Source organism: Arvicola amphibius, chromosome X (genome assembly GCF_903992535.2).
Source record: "Arvicola amphibius chromosome X, mArvAmp1.2, whole genome shotgun sequence".
NCBI classification, from domain to species: domain Eukaryota; kingdom Metazoa; phylum Chordata; class Mammalia; order Rodentia; family Cricetidae; genus Arvicola; species Arvicola amphibius.
Window position 1 is genome coordinate 17,556,916 of NC_052065.1, and position 22,296 is coordinate 17,579,211.

The 22,296-nt window shown below is 40.5% G+C and overlaps 1 protein-coding gene across 1 annotated transcript in view; it reads right to left on the reverse strand.

Moving 5' to 3' along the window:
* The window catches only part of Dgkk (diacylglycerol kinase kappa), a 119,904-nt gene that overhangs the window by 69,950 nt on the left and 27,658 nt on the right, over positions 1-22,296 (reverse strand). The window contains exon 3 of the mRNA XM_042054308.1: positions 407-517. Within this exon, the coding sequence (XP_041910242.1) occupies positions 407-517 (111 nt within the window). The remainder of the gene's footprint in view (positions 1-406; positions 518-22,296) is intronic.

The window sequence follows — 22,296 nt, forward strand, 5'->3', positions numbered from 1 at the left end:
CCCCACAAATTTTGTAGGCCACTCTGCATACAGAAACTAACCAGGACCAGGCGGTGGTGGCGCATGCCTTTAACCCCAGCCCTCGGGAGGAAGAGGCAGGCAGATCTCTGTGAGTTCGAGCCTGATCTACACAGCTAGTTCCAGGACAGGCTCCAAAAGCTACAGAGAAACGCTGTCTTGAAAAAAAAATACAAAAACAAAGCAAAACAGAAACTAACTGGGGAATCCACGAAAATGAAGAGACATAGAAAAGGGGAAAGGAAAAATACACCACTCATTTGGTCCAAAGGGATTAATTACAGGAAGAATAGATGCTTTCAACTTCTCCTTTATTGATGACCTTCTCCACACTCACACATTCCTTGGCACCCAGCCACTAATGCAGATGAAAGGATTCTATAATTACCGAAGGGTGGTGTGCAAAGAGGAGCCTCTGTCCTTGAACCAGACAATATCTAAGCTTCCATCTCTTGAAGGAGTTACAGTTCTTTAGCAGGGGTCCTTCCTTCAGGATCTTCTGAAAGACATAAGCATAGCAGTAGATAAGTTAGATGAACTTGAAAGATTGTTTATTTGTTCTCTCAGATGGGAAAATTACTTATCTGGAAAATTCTATCTCTGCTACCTAGCTCATGAATAATAGCCTGTAGGCCAGGCAAGAACACAAGGAAATTAGTTCCACCAGAAAAGGCATTGCTTTCTTTTCTATAAAGCGCTCACAGTGGCATAGCCTTCAAGTTTCTTAGGATATATTACTCAAAAGCAGTGAAGAACATCTCCATTTGTGGTGAGGGGAGAGAGAAGAAAAGCATGCGTATATAAATATAAAAATGACAATCCTGAGAAAGTACAAGTAGCGGTGGAAATGGCTAAGTTCGAGAAAGGTAGATTTTCCTTAACTGTCAAGGTTGTAGCCCTAGAGATAACCTTCCCATCAGCTCTTCTTGAGGATTCTTCTTAGCATATTAAGTTAGATTATGTCTCTTCACTGATCACAAGCCTCCAATAGCTTACTAATATTTTTAGAAGCAAATATAAATTCCTTATCAAGGCCTTCAGGGGATTCATGAACTGGTGACGGAGCAAGCATGAAAAGGACTCCAAAAGACAATGACCTTCTGATTACTTTCTTTATTTAGCACATGGTCTGGCCGATGATTTTCCACTTATTGCACAACAGACTGATCCTACCGGATACAGAGACTACTTATCATTTTCACCACTGAAGACACTCTTGGTTACGTTATAGAGAACAAACCGACATAAAGACTGCAGGAATACTCACACTAATCGGAAACCAAACCTATAATTATGGGACAAAGAGCCAGACAATTAAATTCACCAAATCAAGGCTCTTTCTTTTCTTTTCTTTTTTTCTATGAAATCACCTTCATCAGAGTGAGGATTTACTATTAAGTGGCCAGAGTGTTTTATTTAGCCTAACTAGTATATCCTAAACATTTTAATTAATTGATAATGTTTAAAAGACAAATGTCCAGAAACGCAGGTACTTACTTCTTTTTATTTATTTTAAGCAGAACATCTGGAAAAGTAGGCCTACGTTCTTGCATGGCAACACTTAGCTGGAGCCACGTAGCAGCTGCCATCTTCAGATGGCACATGTGACCTCATCAGCATTTGAATTTGAGATTCTAATGTAAACAGGTGTCGGGAGGGTATATTTCTCAGTGTAGAGCACTTGCAAGAGAGAGGAAGGAGAGGGGAGATTTCTTGAGGTTAAAAGTTTGAATGTGGATAGAGGAATTGTTGACAGAAGATGGTAAAGGGTGGGCTGTCCAAACTAAGGATATCTGAAGAAACTTTACAGAAATTCACTAGTTTACAAGTTAATCACAAACATAACAATACAAAAGGAGGCTAAGCAGAAGGAACCTGCATGGGTGGACGATGATTACTCCCAGAAGGCCCGGGTTATTAAATGAAAGCCTCAGTGCTAGGCACTGGATGCTGTCCTACAAGTTAATGGCCAAAGAGGCTCCAGAGGCACCCTAAATAGATGGCAAGACCCTATTGCTTACGACTTCATTCACTTTGGAAGCAAGACATAGAGAAATCAACCTCAAGTGGCCAGAAAATGCACGCTTCCTCTCGCTGCTGCTGAGCTTACATGTTGTTAAAAGGAGCTATGAAAGCTGGTGGAGAGAAAAAGCCTAATCCAGCACTAGGACTCTGCATACTACAATACTGACCTGCATGGCAGAATGTGTCCGCTAGTGCAGTAGTGGCATTAAGGTTACACAGCTAACCAATCCACTTTCTGATTAGACTTGAGGCCTGTTCCACAGGAGCGAATTTACATGTGGTACTGTAAATCTATTGAATATTTTCCCTTCCTCTATATTTAAAGACCTGTAACTGAGATGACCAGGTATCTAAACATCTACTTTCTCTTCTGAAAGACACCTTCACTTTAAAAATGAGCTATTAAACCTAGAATTTTTTTTTAACTTTGTAACTTGGCCATATAATATCTCAAGAGAATTCATATTTAGTTTAGGCATTCACCAGCTATTTGATGATATAACTATAAGCAAGAAGAAAAAATAATTATCTTTATCAAATTCTTATTTTATCTATCTTTATACCACATCCTTTCCCTTTGCACACCATCCTGAATACAGTGGTTACTCCGGAGCCTATGTTAGTGCTGGGAAGTGGATTTGGCTCCTCTGGATAAAGTACTCTTAATTGTGAGCCATATCTCCACCTTAATAACCCAACATGCAATCCCAACTTGAGAGACTATTAGTCAACTCAGCCAAGCTCCACTATTAAGGAGACATTAGTGCTACCAAGTCTATGCAGGAGTAAAGTTTCTCCATGTCATATATAGTAGATATCACTATAAATCAGAAATCAAAAATGGATCCTGGTAAGTTAGGATGTATAGTGTAATCTTATTCAGCAAGCATGAAGAAAATAACTTTAAATTTTATCTCTACATATACTACATATGGACTAGAATGGCTAAAGTTCAGAATACCAATAACATCAAATAGTGCTAAGGATGTGCAGTTGTAAGAACTCTGATTCATTTTTTGGTTAAGAATGTAAAATGCTATAGGAACTCTGTAAGACAGATTGTCAGTTTCTTGTAAATCAAAGTATGATCGAACAATTGCAATCCTTGAAATATATACCTAGTTCGCTGAAAACTTAAAATGTTGCAAATCTGCACACAATTTTTATAGAAGCTTTGTTCATAATTTCAAGCCCTGATTTATTATATGACGTTTTGCAATTTCTCAATGTAAGCAGATAATGGGAAAAAAAACTTTTTAAGGCAAAGAAAACAGTTTGCAAGCTATGGCTAGCTGCCAGGCAAAGAGTTCATAGTATCTGAATTACGGCTGCTAGCACTTCAGAGGGGTTACAGTAAGTTTAGAGCGCATGGATAAGGAGTCCATTCATGTAAGACACACGTTACCAAGTTGGAGGCAGATAATGTCAACGTAATTTATGTACAGTAGAGATAATGTCTCAGTAAGGATTTCTTACTGACTGTCTAAATACAGGCTCTAGCTCATCAGCTGTTGAACGTATATGAATACCCAAACCTGGATGTCTAAGAACTAAAAGTGGCCACGGTCCTTTTCCTTGCAAACTCTGTTCCCTTTCAGAGAAGCTTACCATACTAACCCAATCATTGCTTTAAAATAAACTGCTGCATATTTTTTAAGGCAACCTCAAGACGATAGAACAGGTAGAAGCAAATTTCATTGGATTTCTACAAGCCAATGAGATCCATGCATTGAAAATGGCTTTGCCTGTTTGGGGGCACTAAACTGAACAAAAGGCCGGTGAGGAAATGAGGAGAGGCAAAGCTAGCCTTCAGAGAGATGTGGTCAGGGGTGAGCTCTACCTAGGCCCCAGGAGAACTCCCCAGTGCTTCTCAGCCATGGGCCATTTGCAGACCACACACCTCACTGCCCTCTCAGGGCAGCTAGGCACTGTGCTGTCTGTTACTGCCAGACAGCAAACCTGAAGGCTGGGACATTCTCCACTACTTTTCTCAACCTGCAATTATAAATGGTTGCTGGACTCTGCTTTGTCTCCCTCTGACAAGGAAAGTGAGAAGGCCTGGTTAATTAGTACGTATACGACAGAGTGAGCACAAACCCCACCCAACCCCCACTAAACTTTGCCCCAAAAGACATGACCACAGATAGCTGAGAATTAGATTGTGTTCTGTGAACAGCTCTGAAGAGTCATTAGCAGATCTGCGCTAATGAGCTTCCCGCAAGGGGCAACTAGCCATCCTTATCATTCTAGAGACACAATGTTCCATGGTGAGCGTGAAGGAAGGTCTGCTTTTTTAAAAAAAAATAACAATCCAAGGGTGACTGAAAGAGTAATTAGAAGTCATATTTATGTAACAATGTCTAGCCTAATTCCGCCGTATGGGGAAAAAAATCTATGAACTTAGTTTCTTTGTTACTTTTTACTGAAAATATTTTTCCACACTTTGTTTAAATGATTTATCAAGGTATTTTTCTTCTTAAAACATCATCAAATAAGTTGGCAGTTTTCTTGTTAATACTATTCTGCTTTGTAAACTTTTTGAGATTGTAGCATCCTGGGACTGAAATTGTTGTCAGAAAAACACATTTATAAGGTACTTACAAAAGGAACAAAGGACTGGGACAGGAAGTAACAAAATCTTCTTTATGACCATATTTACAGAGCCATCACTGATTTCATAAAATGGAGCATAGTCATAATCCTCCTTGTCTAATCTGTCACATTCCTGTTGTGAATATCTGTGCTGTACCAAGTAGGCAGACGCTAGGGTTAAAGAGGTCCTCATACTTACCGACAAGGCCCATCACCCACCACGTGACGCTTCTTGACCTGAGTGCACAGCAGCCAGGCCTCCTAGTCTTTCCTGCCAGCTGTAACATTAAAACCTAGATAACTCACGGCGGACTGCACTGTAGGGGGATTATTTTGGCTGTTGGTACATCTATAGCCCCACAGTTCAGTCAGCACAAATGCACTAAGTTTCACTCAAATCCCTAGAGTGCAGGATTCCGAAGCCCAGGTAAGCAGGGCCTGTATTGGGAAACTTAGCTTCACTTCATTTTGGATCTTGTCTGGTAAGCCAAGCCCTAAATGCATTACTTCTAGAAACTCCCACACCCAGGCACAGGGAGCTTTTCTTCCTCATACTCTCAAAGACTCGGCGCATATAAATTAATTGTCAATACCAATGGAGAGCATTCCTTTTGCTCCATATTTAGAAAACATCTAAAATACCTCAATGGGGTCCTGATTACCGACAGGCAATTAACTGCTGCCCGTTGCTTAATTGAGAAAGTGCAAGCACAGCTGTGGCCATGACCTTTTCTTATCTTCCTCCCAAGTCCCCAAAGCTTCTGCTAGCTGCTGAGTCTCTTTTGCTCTGGCTTCTGAGGCTCTGGGGGAATTATTTACCCTTTCCTCGTAAAAATGAGCCCCTATTACCTAGCCAAATTGAATTGCACACCCGCCCAATCAAACAGTAGGCAAACATCCATCACGCCACGCAGCAGTACCTGTTAGTAGCTAGCTACTCTTCTGGTTGCTCGCCTTGCTCTTGGGAAGGAGGCTGGCTTGAGTTGATAGATGATGACTCCCCAAATAAGAGCCGGACTCTCACTAGGAGGACAGCTTCAGAAGCAATCTTATTGTCTCCTTCGGTCTCCAAACCTAGAACGTCTATTCTCTTTGTTTTGGGGGTGGGGGTAATGGGAAGAAATGCGTTTCTCAACATGGCCCTGCCAGAGTTGATTCAGAGCAACAGTGTTTGATTTAGTTAAAATGCAACTCTGGGTGCTTTAGGGCTTTAAGAAAGGCCAGATCCAGTGATTCTCTGAAAGCTTTACATTCCCCAGGGTCTTGTTGACGGGGCAGGAGTCAGACAGACTGGCTCCAGCACTTACTAGCTGTGTGACCTTGGGCAAATCACTTAACCTCTCTGAGCCTCATTTTCCTTGTCAGTTAGATGAGGATACCCTGCAGAGCATATAGCTGCCACTCAGCGTTACTTGTGCCCTGCGAGAATTGTGAGGCTGAGGCTCTATTCACACCACTTTTGAGATCTTTAGTTAAAGGCTGGCTCAGTGCTATAGCAGAGGGATGAGAAACAGGGAGACGTGCTGCCTGTTTTTTTCCAGGAGTTGCAGCCCTATATTCAGGATAGCCACAGACAAACATGTTGATCATCCTAGTACTGACAAGGCATCCCTTCCTGCTGCCTGGGACTGTGGAGACCACAGTGAATCTACTTCTACTGCCTGGGACTGTACAGAGTACAGAAAATCTACTTCTGCTGCATTTTATGCTAAGGAAGAAATGTTGAGGATCATCCTGATTTCATTCTTTGCCAGTAAAATATAGAAAAGACTAGGATGATGTTATATTTATTTAGTTTTCCTAAGCAGGTAGAAACTTTAACTAGTCCTTTGCACATCACTCAAAAGATAGTTTATAAACACGTGGAAATGTATGGTACTCATCTAGTCTTATTCCTGGTGTAATTCATAGTGTTCTGAGTATAATGTTTCTTGGATTTCTAAATTTAATGTATGGGGGGGGGGGCTTACAAGCTCAGTATATGCATTGCATCCTCGTTTCTTTTTACAATTGCATAACATTTCATTGTATAAATAGAATGTTATTTATATGGTTTACTAGTGATGAATAGTGGTTTCAGATCTTATTCCATTAAACAACCCTTAAACAATTCTCTGCATAGAAGTATCATTCCCTGACATGAGAGCATCAGTAAGACGAATATCAAGGATTGGTGACAAAAATGAGTCCACTGGGGTATTAAAGCTGCAACACTTAGAAGTTGGGGGATAAATGAAATCGTGAGCAGGGAATCCAGTGACAGGAACCACGTGAAGGGCGAGCTTGGCTTGTAAGTCTCCTCAGATCTCTGGCTCGTCCCTCTTTTCTTTTTGTTTAATTACTGGAGTTTTCTAAGAAGGGCAAGCACTCCTAATTGCTTAAGGGGTGGGGAAGTGATAAACAATTCAGGCCGCTGGTTAACAAAGTCCAGAAAGTGGTACCTTGGCTTTTGATAATTGGCTTGGATCTGGGAAGAATGGGAAGAATGAAGAGCTCAGCAGAACCCCCCAGACCTGCGTGCCCTTGTGTTAATGATAAGGGCTAATGATTGTTTTGTTGCGGAGTGGCTTAGGCCCTTGGCTAAGCCATCTCACTACTATGGGTTTGTTGACAGGATAGGGACTTGAGTGCTGAACTGCAGAGCTCAAAGTCTACTCTCACCACAAAGCTACCTTTTAACTTTCCCTGATAAGCCTAACCTGTTGGAGGCAAAGAAAATCAGGACCCAAGAGAGGCTGCATGAATCCCAATCAAATAGTAAATGAATGGAAGAACCTGGATTGGGCTTTAGGGCATCTTCTTTCAGGTGTTGGGGCTCTTTAACAACTTCTCTAAGGTGAATGAGGGTTTCGTGTAACCACAGCTCTTGCATTTGCTCCCTGTTAACAGGACCTCCGGAAACATGGGCAGAGTTCAGGGACTCAATGAGAATCATGGGAACAAAGGAGAGAAGACCAGTAAAAAAATGGCTTGACTTTAAGAATGTTACTCAGAGGGAGAACTAGGTTAGAGACCTGGAGGTTTGTGGAGAAGATTAGCTTTGTCTGGAAATACACAGGAGTGAAGATTACCCGTGGGAGGAGGAAGACCATTTTTAAGCTGTGAGAGGAGACTCAAAGTTTAGAATTGGGAAAAGATGGGAAAGTAGTAATGTAAGTGAAAGTTTAGTAGGAGCCCTTGATGCTCCAGCAGTGATTCCTTGCTGAAAAGAAGGGAGTTCTAGGGTCATAGAAAGTCTCTAAGGAAAATACCAGAATATTTTGGACTTTGATCTTCAACTTGTCCAGGATCAGAGAGGCCAGAATACAGGACAAAGCAATATCTGCTTCTAACTGCTTTCTCCTTCACCCTTCCACCTGATTATCAGCTTTCAAAGATGAAATTTCTATCATTTTTCTCTGCCCAAACTTTTCAAATTGTAAGCTGCCAGTAGCAAGTCATATGGCCTCTTTATCTCAACCATGTCGTCTAAGACCCCTGGGTCCTCCTGAGACTCACGTGATGGTCTCATTAGAAGCAGGAAAGAAAAGACAAATTCTCCCCCCCCCCCAAGTTTCAGTTTGACCATTCTCATCCACAGAAAGAGTTGATTCTCGCCAACAAGCACCTCTTTCCCCCTGGCTTTGCTGGCAGTATTTCATTGAAGGTGAAAGTAGGAAGCGTCTGATGAAGGGGAAGGATAGCTGAGACTCAAAGAAGTCAACAAGCAGTTCTGAGTCAGAGTGGATATCAGAGTTTGCGGTTGACCCATGATCTGTGTGACTCTACTTGTGTGTCCCCCATCAAATATTTCTATTATAGTAATCACGACGGGTGTCAGGCCCAACTTCAAGATCACCTCAGCCCACTTCTTTTTCTATTGAGGGGGAAAGAATGGACCAGCAATTCTTGCAAAGAGTGTAGTTAAATTTCTTGAAAAAGATCAGGGTCTACAAATGATTTCACAAACGGAATAAAAAGGAAACAGTCCTTTGGTCAGGTAACTAAAATGCCATAGTCCCCAATTCTTCATCTATTTTCAAGTTTCACCTTGTAACAACATGCTAGACCAATTGGGAATTCCTAAATCTACAGACTTTTGCTTCTAATAGGTATAGTAAATATCTAAGATATTTTTGATGTGCTCTCAACCCAAGACCAAAAAGAACCTTTGCAAATATTGGTTCATCTAGTTACAACTCATTCAAACAGTAGAACACTGAAAATTCGATTTCTGTTCTGGCTGGGCTCCAATTTGTCCAACTATGGCGTTAAATGTCTCTCAGAATGTGGAGGTGGTAAGTCATATCACCTAGCCACAGGTTCTTGGGAAGTAAATGCTTACTTCTGATTTGGGAAGATTGCCTTATTACTAAACTGGTCCCATCAGCTACTCAACTGATTAGATAATAAAGAGGGGATATTTGGATTTCAGGATGTTCTTAGCCTTAATGTATGGCACAGAAAATAATTATGAATCAGGCAGACACAATCGGGTGCTAAGCCGTTTTGAGTCTACTTGCTTCTTTTGGCACTGGTAGTCTAGGAAAGGGGAAATTGGTGAATATACTAGTGTTTGTGTGTGACTTCTTAAACTGGGAGGTGGTGGAGGAGGAAAGGGGAGGGAAAGAGAGAGGGTGCAAGAGAGACTGAGTTATGAAGGAGACACTTTGTTCTACACCTCATCGGTTTGGGAGAGAATAGAATCAAATTTAGGGGCAGCTCAAAGGTAGGACTGCGCTGGGGTGTGGTACATGAAAGTATCCTCTGCTCAATCCCTGAAGCTGTTGGATAGTCTTGCTACCTTTAAGAAGACTGACCGACCCTGCATGAACAAATTTGCCTTACAGACAGTTTAGCAGTTCTACAGACCACTAAACCTGGGGAGGAAAGGGGGAAGGGCAATGGTTATTGATGTGTCAAAGAAAAATTGGTTATGGGCCTTGGTTCCAGATAAATTACTGACTAGGTAATAAAAGCAAAAGTCTCTAGAAAAAGAAGCTGTCCCTCTCAAGTCCAAATGAGGAGCAGAAGGAGGGAGAACATGAACAAGGAAGTCAGGACCGCGAGTGGTGCACCCACCCACTGAGATGGTGGGGCTGATCTAATGGGAGCTCACCAAGGCCAGCTGAACTGGGACCAAAAAAGCATGGGATAAAACTGGACTCCCTGAACATGGCGGACAATGAGGGCTGCTGAGAAGCCAAGGACAATGGCACTGGGTTTTGATCCTACTCCATGTACTGGCTTTGGGGGGGCCCTAGCCCGTTTGGATGCTCACCTTCCTAGACCTGGATGGAGGGGGGAGGACCGTGGACTTCCCACAGGGCAGGGAACCCTTACTGCTCTTCGGACTGGAGAGGGAGGGGAGGGGAGTTGGGGGAGGCAGAGGGAAATGGGAGGCGGGGAGGAGGCAGAAATTTTTAATAAAAAAAATTAAAAATGGTCCTGAATTTGAGAGAGAAAGGGGGAAGGTTATTACGGGAGGGACTGTAGGGAGGGAGAAAGGGAGAAATGATGTAATTATATTTTAATTTCAAAAAATAAAAGTAATTTTAAGAAAAAAAGATTTGACGTCTTTATTTTATATTATCAGAAAATCATAGCACAAAAAGCTAAAGTAATTAAGTAATCATTATTTAACTTACATAACATTTCGTAAGCTGATCTTGAAGACCATTATTTGATTCTGAAGTCAACTTTAGGGGATAAGCAAGGCAAGAAATATTATTAACTTTTGTTTTTAGATAAACATGACTCATGGAAGTGATGTACATAGGATCATTTGATAAAATGGTACAAGTCTCTTTTTACTTCATCTCCAGATTTTTGTGCGCTTTCTTTTTACCTATTTTAACGAGCAATCAGAAAGGAATCAGAAGCTGATCTCTACTTTCTTGCCGCTCTGTAATGGACTCCTCTGCCTTCACTGCTGGTCAGAAGTAGGAGGCAATCCGATGGGCCACCGGCAGACATCCTCTGGTTAATGAACATCATGCCATGCTGGACCCAAGAGGAAATATTTGTGGGATTTGAATGACTCCTCATAACATTTTCAAAATAACATGGTCATGCAACTGATGCACAAAACCATTCCAGAAGGCTCTTACTGAAACATATTGGCGTGCTTGTCTCCCTGCTACAGCTTCTCCCAGGAGCCACTTCTCACAGCTGCTTCTGAGGCTTGACCCTAAGACTTGCTGCTCCCCCTTTCACAGGTTATGATACACTATCCAGATCGGCAACTTTCTCAAAACATCTCCCCGTGGGCAAACACCTTGTGAAATCACCCCCACTGCTCTCTAGCCAGGCTGTATTTAAGAGAATAAGGCTGTTCCTAAATAGTCACTGGCCACAATGATCAAATCCCCATTGCTAAGGCCTTAAAGCAAGGCTGACTGCTATCTGAATTTTGTGCTATTCAACTCGTGATAACCTATCCAAAAAAAAAAAAAATGGTGACCAGAAAAGTACAAATAAACTACTAAGGGAGGAAAGAGGACAGGGGAGGGAGAACCAGTAGAACTAGATCACAAAAAGAGCTGGAAAGAGGGAAAGAAGCAAAGCAAAGAAACAAGAATAGGACATTTCTATTCCATGGGAGGCTTAGCTGGGGTTGGCAGCAAACACTCACAGACTTGTAGATGGCAAGAGATGTTCATTCCCCTACCAGTGATGCATAGGGTTCCCACTGTCCTGGAACAATCTCTACACCATCATTTGGTTGGTGCTTGCATTATACCCTGATCAATGTGTGCAGCTCTCTGGTCCAAGTGGCTTGGGACAAAGCAGCAGCCACTGAAAATGGGAAGAGGGTTGTTATCAGCTGCAATCTGAAGAACTGAATCTCGTGCACACACAAAATAAACAGTTGGCAATTTTGATCTGGTAGAGGGGGGGGGACTTTAATTGGGAACAGCGTTTAAGAAATGGAGGGGGCAAGGGAGAGTCCAGTTTGAAACAAACTCACTAATGACAATGTGCACAGAAAAAAAAAACCTTAATGCATGGAGACACACAGATACTCAGCTGTGCCCTTACTGTCCCTTTTATCTCTTTATTCATGTAAATAAAAGTACTGTTCTAACTGCATCTGACATCTGCATCTTTTTTGAAATATCCAGCTAGGTACTCTGTATTCATTAGTGCTAACACAACACAGAAAGGCAATGTTATCTCTCTTCTATTACAGACAAGGCATGGGGACTCATAGCATGGTGGACTCACTTCAGAAAGATCATACACTGTTCCAAAGAGTGAGGAGTCTGAACTCAAGCCTGCCTGAGTCCAAAGCCTACACGAATTTCTTGACATTCCATGCTGCAGCCAATGCCTCTCTTCTGAAAACTGAAGATCAGTTTACAGGTGAGAGCGTGGATAGTTTGGGAAACTACAAGAAATTAGTGTGACTGAACCTCATGGAGGAGAAAGTGGGAAGTAAACTGGAATGCACTGGCATAGGAGACCACTTCCTAAATAGAACCCCAGCAACACAGATACTGAGAGAAACAATTAATAAATTGGACCTCCTCAAACTGAGAAACTTCTGTAAAGCAAAGGACACCGTCAAGACAAAACGGCAGCATACAGAATGGGAAAAGATCTTCACCAACCCATACCAAACAGAGGTCCGATCTCCAAAATATACAAAGAAATCAAAAAATTAATCATCAAAAAACCAATTAATCCAATAAAAAAACAGGGTGTAGACCTAAACAGATAACTCTCAACAGAGGAATCTAAAATGGCCGAAAGACACTTAAGGAAATGCTCAACATCCTTAGCCATCAGAGAATTATAAATCAAAACAACTCTGAGATTCCATCTTACACCTGAGAGAATGGCCAAAATCAAAAACACTGAAGACAACTTATGCTGGAGAGGATGTGGGGTAAAGGGAACACTCCTGCATTGCTGATGGGCGTGTAAGCTAATACAACCTCTTTGGATATCAGTATGGTTATTTCTCAGAAAATTAGGAAACAACCTGTCTCAAGACCCAGAATACCACTTTTGGGTATATACCCAAAGGGTGCTCAATTGTGCCACAAGGACATGTGCTCAACTATGTTCATAGCAGCATTGTTTGTCATAGCCAGAACTGGGAAACAACCTAAATGTCCTTCAATGAAAGAATGGATAAGGAAAATGTGGTACGTTTACACAATGGAGTACTATACAGCAGAAAAAATAATGACATCTTGAAATCTGCAGGCACATGAATGAAGCTAGAAAACATCATATTGAGTGAGGTAACTGAGACCCAGAAAGACAATTATCATATGTACTCACTCATAAGTGGCCTTTAGACATAAAGCAAAGAAAGCCAGCCTACAATTCACAATCCCAGAGAACCTAGACAATAATGAGGACACTAAGAGAGACATACCTGGATCTAATCTACATGGGAAATAGAAAAGACAAGACCTCCTGAGTAAATTGGGAGTATGGGACCATGGGAGAGGGTAAAATGGGAAGGGAGAGGAAGGGAGAAGAAGGGAGAGGAGCAGAGAAAAATGTAGAGCTCAATAAAATCAATTTTAAAAAAGAGCGTTTACTGTGAGCTCATTTGCCATTTGTATAGTAACATTTGTATAGTAACATTTGTATGGAGTTTGATGCTTGAAGTAACATACAATATAAACAAATTATATCACTTTCTCAAGCTGCCATCTCCTTGAAAGGAACTGTTCAAAAGTTTATGGAAATTTGAAATTTGATTTATCAAGGGAAGCTAAAATATAACAGAAAAAAATACTACACAAAATGCCTTCATATCAAATTTAAGACTTTGTGCATAGTCCCTTATCCCAGGACTCAAATTATGTCAAAATTGAGCGGGTTTAGATGGCAAAGTCAGCATGCAATTCTCTGGGCAAATCCCACTCTAGGGTATAGCTAAGGTACATCTGACAGGAACAGTACCTACAGTGTGACCACTTACCCAGAGGAGACGCTTAATGAATGTTTGTAAAGTTAAATTGAATGGGGAAAATCACGTGCAGGGAAGACAATGAAAAAAGGGGTATTTTCAAGTGTCCAGGAATCTAGTTCTTATCAACTGGCCCTTAAAAGCCGTAACTGTTGCAGGACACACCTGAATATTTTCATATATCCAAGCACATATTTAGGCAAAACAAATTCAGTATTAGTAAAAAGGAATGTAGATTTTGGCCTCTGAGAAGTCTGGATTGTTTAACCCTTACAGTACCTGCAGCGCATCACTTACAGTACCTGCAGCGCATCACTTACAGTACCTGCAGCGCATCACTTACAGTACCTGCAGCGCATCACTAGGTGTCATCTAGCTTATAAGCCTCGGCATTTTCAATCTGTTAAAAACCAAGTATAATGACATTCAGTGCTAATAAGGCTGAAGGTCAGGCCTCAAACTGTGGACAGTGAGGATAGGCATGTAATATGTGCTTCCTTCCTTCTGTGATGAAGAAGGTTCATTTCTGGAGCTGGAATCACAACACAAGTACAGCTTTATGCGAGGCTAATGCAGGGCCTTGCTGGTCCATGCAGTATCCGTGTTTTGTTCTAAGTCTGGGAGTGTAACTTATATGTGACAAGTACAGGATCAGTGGGTCTGTAGAAAACCAGAGATTGCACTACTTTGGGATTTTATGAATTTAGCCCATGGAAGCAGAGATTCTTTACTTTTCACAAGTAGAAGAACAAGCACTGCTGGGTAAAGAAGCAAAGAGTACAAATAGAAACCCTAATTGAAGTCTGTAAACGGGTTTGTGTCTGCTGTCTCCATAAAGACCCTCATCTGCTGGCATATGTGAGGCTGTTAGGAAAAGGAGAACCTCCAACAGCAGGAGAATATCTATTTAGGTACAAATATTGAAGGTAAGTTGAAAGGATGGTAGGTTTGAGAAAGCTGTGTTGGAACAGTTAGTGAACACAAGTGTTTGTGTCTCTTTAGATGTAGAGCATAGACATTTCAAATGGAATGCTCTCCAGTGTTTGTATTAAAAACAAAAAGAAAAATTTCAAAGACCTGAAAGGCTGCTTGATTTGAAAACACCCTTCTCTATTGTATGCCTTTATCCATAGCTAGGGGAAACACAGACTCAAGGACTGATAAAATCTGACCAGAGTAAAGCACCACCGCCATTTACCTAGTACGAATTATCCTCACGGTAGATTCTGATTCCTGGCCAATTATACGGGAAGGTATCCATATTTTTAGACATAAAAGCCTGACCTTGAGAACTTAAAACTAGTTAAATGCAGAGAGGGTAGACATCGTCACAAGAACCACTTTCTCACACAGAGCACTGCTTGAAGAGTAAGGTTTATCTGCGATGTTGCTGGGCAGATCCCAGAAACCTGCATCTACAAAACAACTTCCGTCGTATATTTATACTAAATCAACATAGAACGCTTGCGAGAACTTGTACTCTCATTTATATGCAGTGCTAAGGGTTGAACCCAAGCTCTTATGCTTGATAGGCAGATGCTCTAGCCCTGAGCTGATGTTCAGGCCCCAAACTCTTTTGTGTTCTTCCTTGTCACTCATGGGCTTTGGGAAAATCGAAATGCACAGTTCTACACTGGGAATTGGTGAATGCATGTTCTTCTCTTACTATGAGGATGTGGAGGTCTTAAGAGAGTTTCAGTGAACTATGCCTTCAAAAATCCATCTCCTCAATCACAGCAATACGGACAGACAACATATTTAGTCCTTACAATTTTTTCTTTTAAGTTTTTAATTCCTTTTTTTATATAGTACTAGAATTTAAACCCAGGATCTCATGCATGTGAGGGGAGTGCTCTACAACTGAGCTATATCTGTAACCCGATTTTTTTTCTTTCTTAAAAATTTCATCATTTTATCTTTGCTGCAGATAACGAAACTGTTCATTCTACTTTGCTCTGAATTCTGCCAGGTACACCTAAAATTCTGCTGATTTAACACAAGAGCAGTGCAAAACCAAAATGATTTTGAATTTAGGGAGTTAGTGCAGGGAGGACAGGCATAGCCTATGCCAATGAACTTTCCCTGGTTATTACAGAAAGAATGGTTAGAAGGACACTCTGTCTGCCTACAATTCTCATGGCTTTCTTCAGTTTCTCTTATCTGGTGACATGGTGAGACTCTTGTTCAGACTCATTACTGACTGAACTAGTTTTTGCTGAAGAGTAGCAATTTACATAATTTTAAAAATGCCAAGAGAAAGAGGAACTGAAAACCTCATAAACCTTGAGGTGGTGTGAATGAGGACAGTCCTTCCGACCTCGAAATATGCACCGAACATAGACATATTACATTCTCAGTCAAGGATGCAAAGGTACCTCGGGATCCTTTCGATCTATTTCAATTTCCTGAGTGTCACATAAACGCATCTTCTAAATAGTATATTCAGAGACAAGGAGCATGCTGATTGGTGTCTTGAAATTAGGGTGGATACAAGGTTGTTTGGAGGAGAGAACATGTGTGAAGTGGACATTTTTCAATTTCCAACAGTCCTTATGCTCAAGTTTGGGTATTCTGCTTACATATAACATTGAATAATATCTATTTTCTTAATTAAATATGAAGTCACTCAATCTTACATAACTATATTTCAACGAATGTGCAAGACATTTTACAGGTTAAGTAGAAATGTATTATCACTAGTCATAGCACAATTGTGAACCAATTACCACAAAATCTTGAAAAACAGTCCCATTGCTCCATTACAGTTTAACTGTGGTCTTAGTCATGTCTATGAAAACGAAAAGGCATTATGTCAGGATATATGATCACCAAAAAAGTGTTGAGCTATTCCTTTTGACTTTTCTTCTTTCTCAAACTGATGAGATGGGTTCTAGTAGTCTGTGTGGATTATGGCCTCCGTTCTAGGTAGGGCTCTACAGAGGACTGATGTACAGGTTTCCATTGCTGAGTAACGTGTTACTGCCAATGGAGCCTTAACTTCCATTTGTTACCCCCCCCCCCAGTTTCTGTAGGTTAGAAGTCCAGCATGGGTGAATCATCTACTTCAGGCGCTCATTATACTGTGGACTAAATGCCTGACAAGACTGAGGTCTCATCAATGGTGGGGCTGTGGGACTGCCTACTTCCAAGCTTTCTCAAGTTGTTGGGAGAATTCAGTTTCTTGTGGTTTTCAGCACAAGACTTCAGTTACATGATGGGAAGTCCTGCTCACAATGTATGTTACCCACAGTTTCTTGCTATATGGCGTCCCCAAAATGACTTATCTCATTGGTTGTTTATCTATAAAGCTAATTAAGTGGAAAGAGTCTGGCTAGCTTACTTGCTAGCAACATTATCATTGAAGTGATATCCCATGTTGTGTTGAATAAAAAACAGAGTCACAGACTCAGATTACTCTGTTTTAAAGGGATTATACAAAGGAGTAAATACTAGGAGGTTAAAAAAAAATCACTGGAGGTCACTTTTTAGGGTCTATTTCCCACAACATATCAATGATTCTACCCCCAAGAAACTCCAAATCCAATCCTGGAGCACATATATTCACTCTTTGATACCTCTGCATGTGAGAATTAAAAATCTTTATGTCATGGGCTCTGCTAATTTTTATTTATATACTACTATATATTTACAGCTTTAAGGACAAAACTGCACAGATATGACTAAATAGGAATTCACTTTTATATACAAAGCAAAACACACATCATTCAGAAAAGTTACTGTTGAGTTTAAAATGAAATGTTTATGGACTCACAAATAATAAGTATGCAGGGAAATCCCAGTCGTCCTTCACCCAGTTCCCCCAGATATCTTGTATAATTACAATACAATAACAAAAGCAGAATATTGACATTGATACATACAGTCCACCAACTTATTCAGATTTTACCAGTGATATGAGTAGTGTGTGTGTGTGTGTGTGTGTGTTTCTATAAAATTTAACCATGTGAGCTGAGTAGTGGTGGCACTTTCCTTTAATCCCAGCACTTGGGAGGTGAAGGCAAGCAGATCTCTGAGAGTTTGAGGCCAGCCTGATGTGGGAGTTCCCTCTATATGCTGTTATTAACATTAATGAATAAAGGAACTGCTTTGGGCCTATAGCAGAGCTATAGGGAAACAGAGCTTGGGGGGACTAAATGGAATGCTGGGAGAAAGTAGGAGGAGTTAAAGAGAAGCCCCACTGGAGCTGGACAGAACTGTAGCCAGTAAGCCACAGCCACGTGGTAACACACAGATTACTAGAAATTGATTAAATTAAGATATAAGTGTTAGCAAATAAGAAGCTAAAGCTAATGGGCCAACCAGTGTTTTATATAATATAGTTTCTGTGTGATTATTTCAGGGTTAAGCAGCCGGGAACTAAGTAGCGGCCTTCTTACAACACCAACCTAGTCTACAGAACTAGTTCCAGGACATCTAGGACTGTTAGACAGAGAAACCCTGTCTTGAAAAGAAATAACCATGTATGTAGTGGGTAACTGTTACCACATCAAGATACTGAATCATATCACTACAAGACTCTCTCAAACTGTCTGCTTATACCCATTCTCACGCTTTCTCCCCATCTACTCCCTAAGCAGTGACTACCACCATCTCTAGAACTTGGTTCCCTATTATTACAGGAATTGAATCCTCTGGAAATTGGCTTTTACACTTGGGCTCATTAAATCATTATGTTGTTCAGAATATTCTATTGCACAGATTCACCACAATTTGTGTAAGTGTTCACCCAGTGAAGGACATTTGGTCAGTTTCTAGTATTTGGTTATTATAAATAAAGTCACTATGGACATTTGAACACACATTTATGCATGAAAATAAATTCTTAACTTTTTGGAGGATGTGTCCAATGGTGTAGCTTCTGGGTCACACAGTTTGAAGTTTTAAAAATAATTTATCAAATTATTTTTCAGCGTAGCTGTATTAGCCTAAACTTCCTCCAGCCATATGTGCGAAATGTAGCTTCTATATATACTTCTCAGCGAGCAATAATGCCACTATGTTTTGTTTTTTGATATTCTACTAAGTATGTAGTGGTATCTTACTATAGTCTTAGTTTGCATTATTATTTTAATAATAATTAAATTTAATTAATTTAATAATTGTTAATGATGTCCCACATTTCTTTTATTTGTTATCTATATATCCTCTTAGATGAAGTCTGTACAGAGGTGTCTGTCTTTTTTCTATGTTCTCATTGGAAAATTTCCTTTTTCCTTGCTGAAATTTTAGAGTTCTTTATAGACTCTAGAAACAAGTCCTCTGGTTGGATAAGTAATTTGAAGATATTTTCTCCTAATTTGCAATTTATATTTTCATTCTTTTTTTGTTTTGTTTTGTTTTTCGAGACAGGGTTTCTCTGTAGTTTCTAGAGCCTGTCCTGGAACTAACTCTTGTAGACCAGGCTGGCCTCGAACTCAGAGATCCGCCTGCCTCTGCCTCCCGAGTGCTGGGATTAAAGGCGTGTGCCACCACTGCCTGGCTCTATATTTTCATTCTTTTAACAGCCATTCACAGGAAGTAAAATGCTTTATATTTTTATGATGGTTATTTTACCAATTTTTATTTTAAATTTTTTATGTATTTTCTTAGGTATGAATGCTCTGTCTGAATGTATGCCTGCATGCCAGAAGAGGGCATCAGATAGCATTATAGATGGTTGTGAGCCACCATGTGGTTGCTGGCAATTGAATTCAGGACTTCTGGAGAGCTGCTAGTGATCTTAACCATTGAATCATCTCTCCAACCCTCAATTTTTGTTTTTATGGATTATGATTTTTAATATCATAATGTGATGTATTATTTATATGAGACTTTTGAAGAAATATTCCCCATGGAGTTGTTACTGTTGTTCACATCTTTTGCAGTGTTTATGTGGGTGCATACATGTATGTAGCTCTGTGTGTGTGCATGTACATACATGCTTACACATGTGTGTACACACACTTCCTGGCCTAATTAGAAGAATTAGAGCTTACTGCTCTGATTATACATGTGCATAATTATTAATTCATATTAATTATTAATACACTATAGTGCAATTAATGGAAATACATAATCCGGATAGTTTATCACACTTGGTGTGAGCAGAAGAGAAATAACTCAGAAAGCTATGAATCCTCTTCATATTATACTGCCCTCTATGGAGATTAAATAAGGAGGCATGACTACTGTATGTACAAGGTCATATAAATCTGTGGAATTTCCACTTTGAAATGGACGTGGTTTCATAACAGCAAATCTTCTAAAATCTAAAATTCCTTTTCTTCTAGAAGAAACAATATTTACATTGACAGCAGTTGAAAATCCAGGCCTAACAAATGCCTAACACCACCTACTTTGGTAAGACACCAACATGAGTCAAAACCATGTGAAACTCACAGGGGAAGACTGATTACGTGGTTTTACAAGGAAAATCAGAGTCCAGTTTATATCACCAAGCAGTGACTAATTATCATATTAGACAACTTTTGAGGCTCAACTTAGGCTAGAGCATGGCAGGTTTTCTGATGCCATATCTTGGTCTGTGCTAATACTTAACTGCTAATTCCTGTTACTTTCACAACAATCATTTGTATTCAGGACAGAGAGTCCAAATGACTTGCTTGGATTTACAGTGGGAATTTCTCTCAAGAATGATTGGACACAGGTCCAGCTTTTCTATATCCAGTTTTGAAAAGCTTCTGGGCTTACATGATAGACGTGGCATCATGGTGATCTAAAAATAAGTACTGAACATACCATGTGTACCGAGTCTATTTCCAGGTAAATATTGTTAGAAGTTTATTACTGCGATCTCAAAATAGAATTTTGACCCTTCGTTAAATGCAAAATGAATAATGTTTCTAGCCTCTGGATAGCTCAAATTCAAGAACTATTTGTGTATTTTCAACATTGAGAGACAAATTAGGCATGGAGCAGGGTTTACGGTATCCTTTTTAAGAAATAGGATCTTTGGAAGGTTTTGCTCAATTTCCTTTGTCTCTTTCCACCTCATCCCCAGGATCTCCATCTGTGGCCCCAATACATTTTCCTAGGTTCTAAATGGATGATCTTAAATCAGGCTAGTTAATCTTCTGGGAGCTCCCTAAAGTGTTTTTGATTTGAATTGGCCCCCTTTTTTGGGTAATCAGCACAGCATGCTTAGGGACATCTGGAGGTGGGAAGCACTTTCTAAACAAATTGCTGTCCTAATTCTCCTGAGAATGTTCCTCACAGGATTTGACTAAAAAAATACAATGCTAAACTCCTACATAGAAACAACGAATTCATACTGGAAGGAAGAGCACTATCAGGGGTAAATCTAGCTGAATGTGCATTAGAATACAGAAAGTCTGCTTCCAAATAGATTCACTTTGCTCTTTCGAAGGTCTGTAAAAATCTTAACTGTAAAGCGCCTACAATGAGCACCTGATGACACCACTCCCTTTCTAGTGGTGACAAAGATCGGGAACAATAGGTAAGTCACAGTCCAAGGAATACCAAAGGTGGTGAAGGCAGATTCCACAAAAGCTAAGGCTCTACTCCCTGACCTGGAACTCCCCCTGCAGGATTTCCTAGGAATAAGAGTTTTAGCTGCCCTAGAGGAACTGCAGAGACCCATGAAGGGAAGGTTGGGACGTGGGCTCTGCCAAAATAATTGTTAGATTATGAGTATGAACTAGTACCATCTATACATATGAGTCTTTGACCCTTTTATCTTAGAACAGAGGAGAGTAAAGGAGAGATCTCTGTTGTCAGTACTAATCCCATCAATTTAATGTGTCAAGTATCAGTTGCCCTCTAGAGAGGTCACCAGTACAGTGAAGGTGCTTGGCAGGAAGTCCAAGTTTCAATGTGAGAATTACAACATGGTTTCATCAAAAACAAGAAACACAAGTCCCTTATGGTGGTAGCCTAGAGAGGAGAACAGTGAGGTGAAAGCTACTATCTTTTGTCACACCTTGCATTCTTCCCTTCCACAAATAAAGACTGGGAAGGGCCCTCTCAAAGTTTGTGAAATACTCAGAGGCCCCATCAATAACCAAACAGTAAATGGGATGCCTGCTGTGGGGGAAACCACCAAAACTGCTAAGGAAGAGCTCCATTTGGGGACTAGAAGATACTGATGAGAGAGAAGGCTAGATGCTTAGACCATTTGTTTGTTTGTCTTCTCTATGCCCAGAGATAGAAAAAGCCACATGCCAGAGAGCAGATAGTCTATGATGCTTATGAGAAAGAATGTGTTGGGTCATGCCCAGACCTGAATGTTCAGGCTCCTCAGAAAGAATAGCCAGTAGGAGAATACTCTGATATTACGGGTTAAACTGATTCACTACTATTTCTATGTTGCAGCTGAAAAAACTGGCCCGCTGCCTACTACTGCTCAGCCATACATGCAAAGGCACATCCAATGGCCCCTACGACCCAACTGACGTCCTCATGGCTGACTTCTGAGACTACACTCCTGTAACTTCCTCCACAAATCTGCCTGTGTTTGTAGACTTGACTTTGACCTAGAGTTGAGCTTTACAGGCTTTTTTCCCTCTAAGATCATGGAAAATGTACTCACTAGCCTTCTGTGCTACAGACAGATAAGCACCAATACTACACACAAATCTTAGCCTTGAGGCCCCTCTAGCCCATTATTCACGCCACCTGTTTTCTTTCCACGAAGATTTGGATTTGGCTAGCTGTGTAAAATAGCCTCTTGTTTCTGAACGTGCGCGGCATGAATGCCCGCACATTTACTG